The sequence below is a fragment of the Nyctereutes procyonoides genome, unplaced genomic scaffold (genome assembly GCF_905146905.1).
Source record: "Nyctereutes procyonoides isolate TBG_1078 unplaced genomic scaffold, NYPRO_anot_genome, whole genome shotgun sequence".
Lineage (NCBI taxonomy): Eukaryota > Metazoa > Chordata > Mammalia > Carnivora > Canidae > Nyctereutes > Nyctereutes procyonoides.
The window spans coordinates 24,953,467-24,962,739 of NW_026575043.1; the positions used below are offsets into that span (position 1 = coordinate 24,953,467).

The 9,273-nt window shown below is 37.8% G+C and overlaps 1 protein-coding gene across 1 annotated transcript; it reads left to right on the top strand.

Moving 5' to 3' along the window:
* Nucleotides 1-2,253: 2,253 nt before the first annotated feature.
* Nucleotides 2,254-4,000, top strand: LOC129507959 (COP9 signalosome complex subunit 3-like). Its single transcript, XM_055322806.1, is given in 3 exon segments — nt 2,254-2,378; nt 2,529-3,568; nt 3,570-4,000. Coding segments are annotated over 3 exon segments (1,272 nt in total). The 5' UTR covers nt 2,254-2,323; the 3' UTR covers nt 3,747-4,000.
* The last annotated feature ends 5,273 nt before the right edge of the window (nt 4,001-9,273 follow it).

Genomic DNA, 9,273 nt, shown 5'->3' on the forward strand with positions numbered 1-9,273 from the left:
ATATAGTGCTCAATAATTTATCAGTTGTGTGTATAACACCCAGTGCTCATGGCATCGTGTGCCATCCTTAATGCCTATCTTTGGGCAGATTTCATTCTTCAATTTTCCTATTTCTCTACTTCAGTTTGAATTTAGTATAGTGTGTTAAATTTTAATCAATCACTTGACTCTTTGATGTTAGCAATTTGGGATTGGTGGCGCATATGAATTTATTATATAACAGCACGTGCTAAGTATTCCTAGGTGGAAAATATTATATCCTAATTTTCACTAATGCTGGGGAATATCCTTTTAACGCATCATTCTCTTCTGCTTGCTTTTTCTCTTCTTCTGTTGATATTAAATCTTTTGTTACATATTTGTTTGACCAAAGAATTAACAAAAACAAATAATTCCACCAGGTATCTATTTATAAATCTTTTTCTAAAAAATTGTTTTAATCTGTCTTGTGTACATTAAGTACCATTTGTGTATTTTTTATAAATGCTGAAAGACAAACAAGCGAGCTCTTGTTGACTGTTCCCTGATTTGCCTTAATCAGTGCTGTCTCCCAATTGTGTGTTTCTTCAGCCATCTGCCTAACTGAGCAAAAGCATTCAAAGGATTCCAGTTGCATCCCCAAAATGTCACACAATACGAACTACTTCATTCTTTTCTGAAATTTCAAACCAGGTGAATTTCAGCAGATGAAATACAACTGCATTAGTTCAGGAACTTGGGGTCTCTACTTTCTTTATTTTTCTGAGTGGTCACCTGAGATTTCGTTTTTATTTATCTTATTTTATTTTAAGATTTTATTTATTCATGAGAGACACAGAGACAGAGAGAGAGGCAGAGACACAGGCAGAGGGAGAAGCAGGCTCCCTGCAAGGAGCCCTACATGGGACTCGATCCCGGATCCCAGGATCACACCTTGAGCCGAAGGCAGCCCTCAACAGCTGAGCCACCCAGGCATCCTGAGATTTCGTTTTTAAATCAGAATCCCTCTGAAGAGCTGATTACCTTTAGGAAAAGGACTGAGGAAATATCAAGGAATTACTATAACACTTAATGTGCTATTGGGCAAAATAGGCATGCAGTTGCTTTGGGGATTATCAACTTCTGTAAGAGTAACAGTGAGGAATATACTTTCTGAACTCAAACCTGTGACATCAGACTTGACATCACAACTATGCTCATGGGGACCTTGCAAGCCAACTATATAGAATATTTTTTTAAAGTTGCAAAATAAGTTGCTTATAGTGATGACGCCTAGAAAAGACTCCTAAGAAGCTGAGATGGAGATAGAAGGGAGACTTGCTGTTGGACAGTGTCTAGTAATTATCTTCTTAAAAGTAAATGAAATGTTTTTCAAAAAATCATAACATAGGACTTTGTTCAACTTTATGCAAATAAAGTTGAAACACTTAGGAAAATGAAATGGGTATTTTTTTTTTTTTGAAATACATTGAATTCCAAAATAGGCCTCACTAGAGTAGAAACTCTAACTAGACCACAAGAGACAGAACTAAATCCTCAGAAGAGCGGCAGGCCCATCCACAATGGAATGCAGAGGACTGTATATACTCTGCTAACTTAGAGGGAAAAGAGACGTGAGTCTCTGACCCATATAGAAGTACCTGCTGACCCCTGTGAGGGGGGCAATCTGGTGAACAGAGAAAGGAGGAAGAGAGTTTTCACAAAATCCCCTTTGGACCTGAAGAATTGCTTTTGCACGTGTAATCTGGCCAGTCAGGTGGTTTCCTTCTCGCTCCTTCCATACAACCGGGCGCTGTGCTGAGGAGACCTCATGCAGGATCTCTTTTAATCCCCACGCGACATTTAAAAGAAAAGGACTATGGTCATCTCAGCTGCATTCTCCCAACGGTTTACTCTCAAGTACACATTTATCAGAGAAGTATTAATTGACAAATCTCGAGGTATCTAATACACATTTCTAATACGTCTTATCATGATATATATATATATATTTTATATTTCCATAGAAAAAATATATATGTGATAAGACGCATTAGAAATGTGTATTATATATATATACTGGAAATATAATATATATATATATATTTCTACCAGAAAATTAATCTATATGCCAAAAATAAGCTAAGCGTTGAAAAAAGTAGATGTATTTCTTGGACTTGAAGTTCAGATAGTGTGAAGCAGACTACTCATGCTGGAGATCTTGAGTTAAAACTTACTCTGATTTCACAGCCCAAATATTCAGTAATAAATTTTATTTTTGGAGGATAGCCGCGGCCCCTCCTCCCAGAGCAGCCGCCTTTTCCCGCGTGAGCTGCCTCTGCTGCTTGGGCCGCCGCGGGGAAATATGGCGTCTGCCCTGGAGCAATTCGTGAACAGTGTCCGACAGCTCTCGGCTCAAGGTTAGGTAAGGGAAGGCGGGTGAGATGAGGGCCCGAAGAAGACTCAAGCTGATTGTTAAATGAAGTGTATGAATTGGTAGTGGAGGACTCAGGGGAACAGAGTGAAGGAGGGAACACCAAACATGGAGAACAGGATGTGTCGAGTCCAAGGGCAAATGACTCAGCTTTGTGAACTGATCAACAAGAGTGGGGAACTCCTTGCAAAGAACTTATCCCATCTGGACACCGTGCTGGGGGCTCTGGATGTACAAGAGCATTCCTTAGGCGTCCTTGCTGTTTTGTTTGTGAAGTTTTCCATGCCTAGCGTTCCTGACTTCGAAACATTATTCTCCCAGGTTCAGCTTTTCATCAGCACTTGTAATGGGGAGCACATCCGATACGCAACAGACACTTTTGCTGGGCTCTGCCATCAGCTGACAAACGCGCTTGTGGAAAGGAAACAGCCCCTGCGAGGAATCAGCATCCTTAAGCAAGCCATAGACAAGATGCAGATGAATACAAACCAGCTGACCTCAATACATGCCGATCTCTGCCAGCTTTGTTTGCTGGCAAAATGCTTTAAGCCTGCCCTCCCGTATCTTGATGTAGACATGATGGATATCTGTAAAGAAAATGGAGCCTATGATGCAAAGCACTTTTTATGTTACTATTATTATGGAGGGATGATCTATACTGGGCTGAAGAACTTTGAAAGAGCGCTGTACTTTTATGAACAGGCTATAACTACTCCTGCCATGGCAGTCAGTCACATCATGTTGGAATCATATAAAAAGTATATTCTAGTTTCTTTGATATTACTTGGAAAAGTACAACAGCTACCGAAATACACGTCTCAAATTGTGGGTAGATTCATTAAGCCTCTTAGCAACGCGTACCATGAGTTAGCACAAGTTTATTCAACCAATAATCCCTCAGAACTCCGCAACCTGGTGAACAAGCACAGTGAAACTTTTACTCGTGATAACAACATGGGGCTGGTGAAGCAATGCCTGTCTTCTCTTTATAAGAAGAATATTCAGAGGCTAACCAAGACCTTTTTAACATTATCGTTACAAGATATGGCAAGTCGTGTGCAGTTATCTGGACCTCAGGAGGCAGAGAAATATGTCCTACACATGATAGAGGATGGTGAAATTTTTGCAAGTATTAATCAGAAGGATGGAATGGTCAGTTTCCATGATAACCCTGAAAAAATATAATAACCCAGCCATGCTTCATAATATCGATCAAGAGATGCTGAAGTGCATAGAGCTGGATGAGCGACTGAAGGCCATGGACCAGGAGATCACAGTGAACCCCCAGTTCGTACAGAAGAGCATGGGATCACAAGAAGATGATTCTGGAAACAAACCATCTAGTTACTCTTGAAACTAACATCCATCCTGAGTTAGATGAAATTTATCACCTTGGCCAGTGGCAAGTGTTAGGAGGGCAGCAGGGAGGACCAAGCCTGTGTGACCTGGACATTAAGAAATTACATTTTGTTTTGACATCTTCAGTCCTATGTGCTTTAAGAAAACCATTCTCTCTGCAAAGAAAGGAAAAAAAAAATTCAAACTTTAAAGTCTGTTGTGGATTTATTTATCCTCAGATTAATGTTGTTGCATTAAATCTACATTTTTGTTTTAAAAAAAAAATAAATAAATAAATTTTATTTTTTTAAAGATTTATTTATTTATTTATTTATTCATGAGAGACACAGAGAGAAACAGAGAGGCAGAGACACAGGCAGAGGGAGAAGCAGGCTCCACACAGGGAGCCTGATGTGAGACTCGATCCCGGGACTCCAGGATCAGGCCCTGGGCTGAAGGCAGGCGCTAAACTGCTGAGCCACCCAGGGGTCTCATAAATTTTATTTTAATTTATATTGATGTTTTAGAAAATAAAGTAAACTGGGCTTTAGTTTTTGTTGTTCCTTTTTTTCATTAGCAGACTTATTTTTAAGCAGTTTTAGTTTTTGAGAAAATTGAGAAGAAAATACAGATGGTTCTCCTAGAACCCCTATACTCTTAGTTTCTCCTATTATCAACATCTTGCATCAGCGTGGTACATTTGTTATAGTTGATGAACCAATATTGATACATTAGTATGTTAAGGTTCACTCTGTGTAGTATACTTTATGGGTTTTGACAAATTATAATGTCAGGTAGTCACCATTACAGTATCATACAGTATCAGACAGAAAGATGGTTTCACTTCCTTAAAAATCCCTTCTATCCCACCTAGACATCCTTCTCCTCTCCCCAAACCTCCGATAATCACCAATCTTTTTATCCTATCCATAGTGCTGCCGTTTCCAGAATGCGATAGAGTTGGACTCATATAATATGTGGCCTTTAAGCAATATGTATATATTGAAGTATTATATATATTTCCTATATATATATAGAAGTATTATATATATATACATATTTTTTTTACTGTCTTTTCATAGCCTGATAGCTCGTTTCTTTTTATTCTTGAATTGGAGTTTGTTGTCTATATGCACCTCAGTTTGTTTATCCATTCACCTACTGAAGGACATCCTGATTGCTTCCAGATTTTAGCAAGTATGAATAAAGCTGCTATAAACATCTGTTTGCAGCTTTTTGTGCGGGCACGTTCTTAACTCATTTGGACAGATATCAAGGAGTGTGTCGTGTCAGTCTCAGCCTATTGATAGTGATGCTGTTGACTAGGAATGCCCCACAGACACTTCCTCCGCCAGTCAGTGTGGCAGCTAGACCGTCCTTGTGGTTCTTAATAAGATGGCAGGATGCGCTTCAGCAATTACCCTCAGGGAACTTTAAGATTCATCCCTCACAAGTCATAGGGGATACGTAGCACACCTTAGGGCCACACAGAGATGTCTCTGATTGAGAGAGAAGGATGGAGAATAGACCTGGGGTTCTGCCTTTAATAGGGTCCAGGGGTAGAGTATCTACTTTCTCAGGCTCACTATTGGCGAATTTAAAGCATATGAATGGAATTAAAGTGCAAAAAGGGAGAAGCGGGGCCACTTAAGCGGTCAGTTATTTACGTTGGCTTTCCTGAAAGGAAACCCCAAGGGTGAAGGTGGCTTTATACCTTACCTAGTTGCCTTCCTAGTAGCTGTGTCTTACAGCTGGCAATGCATTTGTTTGAGAGGTTGCCTTTGAACCGGGTGCTTCAGCCATCAGAACCTTAATGTCAGACACTTGCATTACAATAAAAAACAAAACAAACAAACAAAAAAACAATGCTGGGCATTTACACTGCAGAATGGGATCGCTGAACTGCAGGGTAAAATCATTTAGCTACTTCACTGTACCAGTTTGCATTTCCACCAACAACGCATGAGGAGAGTTCCTTTTCCTGAGCACCTTTCCCAATGTTTTGATTTTAGTTATTCTAACGAGTGTAGAGCGGTATCTCATTGTTTTAATTTGCATTTCCCTAGTGACAGATGATGTTGAGCATCTTTTCATATAATTATCTGCCATCTGTATATCTTCTTCAGTGGAGTTTTCTGTTCAGATCTTTTGCCCACTTTTTAATCAGGTTGTTTTCTTATGGCTGAGCTTTAAGAATTCTTTGCATGTTATGAATGTCTATGCTTTTAATAGTCTCTTTTAAAGAGTGGAAATTTTTCATTTCAATGAAGTTCCACTAATTATTTTTTCTTTCACTAGTCAAGTTTTTGATTTCATATCTTTTTTTTTTTTTGATGTCATATCTTTTTTAGATCTTGTTGCAACCCAATGTTACCTAAATTTTCTTCTCATCATCTTCTAAGATTTTTATAGTTTTGCATTTAACCTTCAGGTCTATAATTTGTTTTTAATTTTTGTAAAAGGAATGAAGCTGATATTTAGATCCTTTCTTTCTTTTTTCTTTTCTTTCTTTTTTTTTTTTTTGCATATGGATATCTAGTTGTCCCAGTACTGTTTGTTGAAAGACTGACTTTTCTCCATTGTATTACCTTTGCCTTTTTGTCAAAGATCAGTTGACCATATTTGTGCAAGTTTATTTCTAGGCTCTCTATTCTGTTCCATTGATCTGTTTCTCTATACCATCACCATAATACTGTCTTGATTCCTATGGCTTTACAGTTAAGTCTTAAAGTTGGGTAGCTAACTTAAGTTGAAGAATTCATTTAAATTTTATTTTTTGCCTGTTGCTGATCATAACAGCCAGGGGCATAGGATAAATGAAAATATTCTTTTCACAAGGAGATAAATATACTTTATCCTCACAATTTTAGGGACACCAATTGTTAGAGAAACTACTTTACAAATCAACAAATGTTAGGGGTGCCTGGGTGGCTCAGTTGGTTAATGTCTGACTTTCCGTTTTGGCTTGGGTCATGATCTCAGGGTCCTGGGACGGAGTCTTGCATGGCACTCTGCACTCAGTGTGGGAGTCTGCTGGAGATTCTCTCCCTCTCTTTCTACTCCTCCCCCTGCCCCCAGCCCCACCTCTTTCTCTCTCTCACAAATAAAATCTTTAAGAAGAAAAACAACAAAAGTATATTCTCTTTGAGTAATTACATGGAACTTAGAATGCTATTGTCTTTTGATTTTATCAAATCAAAATTTTAAAACGAAGTATCTCCTCAAAAAAAAAAAAAGGTCTGTCATTTTTGATGTGGAGAACCAAAGTAAAAGAAATGTAAAAAAAAAAAAAAAAATTCCTTACAACTTACAGACCATTGACAAGTACTTGAGATAGGCAGAGTGACTTTCCTTCAGGAACTCAACTGCTTTGGTGTTAATATTTTGCTAGACTCAAAAGGCAACCTTAGCTTGACATTAACAGACCTCCAGGATCCTGTAAGTCTTCTTTAGCATGAAAATCCCTTTGGGAACTTCCTTTATCATTACTTCCTAAGATATATGTTGGCAGTCATTCTCCAAAGGTAGAGCCCACTGATTTACATCTCAAGTGTCTCATTCATGACTAAGGGTTTACTGGACAGTAGTAAATGACACCTCAATGTCTTGGAAACCTTAGAGACTTCCAAATTCCTTAGAGACTTATACTAACCTTAACCCCCTCCCGACTTAAAAGTGTATATCACCACAATCCCAGTGCCGCTCTTCTGCTCTTGGGTCCTGTCCCTGTGCTTTAATAAAATGGTCTTTGCACCAAAGACATCTCAATAACTCTTTCTTGACCATTCACTCCTGAATCCCAACATCTTACATCAATTTAAGTGTTGGCCCCTTAAAGGCTTAAAGTGTAATGTGAGCACAATCTGATCCCATCTTAATAAATTAGAAGCCTAAGGCAGAGATTTTAGGTAGATCTGACATTTTAATTACAGTTTATATGTTAAGCAACTTAACACACATTGTGAATATGTATGATAATGAAGTATGAGATTTTTTTTAATTCAAGGAAAATCCAACTAATTGAAAATTATTCAATAAAATCAATTCAATTTAACTTGCACTATTAAGCCATGTGTCAGTCATCATGTCAGTCTGTGTGGGAAATTAAGAGATGAATAAAATATAATGCTTGCCTTCAGAAAACCTACAATCTAATGACCTAAATGATTCCACCCAATTTTCTAATTAAAATCTGAAAGCTAGTTGCTACTGTTTTATTCCCCTCAAACATTAAATAAAAAATTAGTGTGCATGTGGTACAAATCTCTGGAAAAGTTTATGGTATTAATGATAGTTTATTAGTTAATAATAATATACTAGCTTATGGTCAGCCATAACCAAAGCATAGAAAGTTCTCATCTTAATCTTTTTTAAGACATATACATAGGAAAGTTTGGAACATTGACAACTGTCTTTTATAGCTACCACTTGGAGTTCATTGTTTCATCTGTTCCTAAGTATGACATGTTTGGGAGCTCAGGGAGTGTCGGGAAACAATTGTTGTGTTACTGGCTTTCATTCTGTAGAGATGCCTGCGGGAGGCTCACTTATCACAGGCTGCGATGGGTTCTTTTCCTACTTTACTCATCTTGTACTACTTGCTAGAAAAAAAACAAAAAAACAAAAAGAAAAAAAAAAAAAAAAAACTCTTCCATTATGCTCTTAGTATTACCCTGACTCCAGTTCCCTGTGTTTACCCTCAGATTTCGGAAAACTTCTCCAGATAGAATCACTAACTCTTCCTTTGTCAAGAAGCCACCCAAATTCCACCTTTACCCTAAAGCCTGGTGAGAAAGCAGAAGCACCTCTCTATCTAAAATATTCTGCGTTCTCTACTCAACATCCTACAATATATGTTTACTGTTTTCTTATACACAAAGTTCACATGTTTCAGTTTATTTAATATGGTTTGTATAAAAGAAAACAATAGCTCTGTGTTCTAAAGTAAGTAAAGAGAGGGAAATATCAGAAACCTTAAAGTTCTAGCAGGTTTATAGAAGAAACAAGTTCTGTTCCTAAGTCGATCATGTCCTGGCCATGGGATGAATGAAAATATTCATTCACAGGAAACGGTAATTCTTCATTTCCAAAAATCTCTGAGGACAGAGATTTTTAAGAAGAAATTACTTCTAAAAAGAAGTTCATTGCATGAAGGAAACCCAGATGAATATCCTAGTGAGGAAGATCTTAATTTTATATACATTTTGGTCATAGTTTTGAAGTTGAATGCAGATGTCCTTCTAAAAATACACATTAGGATTGAGTTCCACACTCTGGAATGATTAAGATTTTCACCAAATACCCAACCATCTAAAAATCCCCCAATTTCACCTCATTTCCTTCCCACTAAGCATACCAAAATACCAATGATCAAACTTTAAATGGTTAAACTTTTAATTTTTTATTTATTTTTAAAGATTTCATTTTTTATTTGAGAGAGAGAGAGCATGCACACAAGTGAAGGGGGAGGAGCAGAGGGAGAAAGAGAAGCAGATTTCCCACTGAGCAGGGAGCCCAATGCAGGGCTTGATCCCAGGACCCGG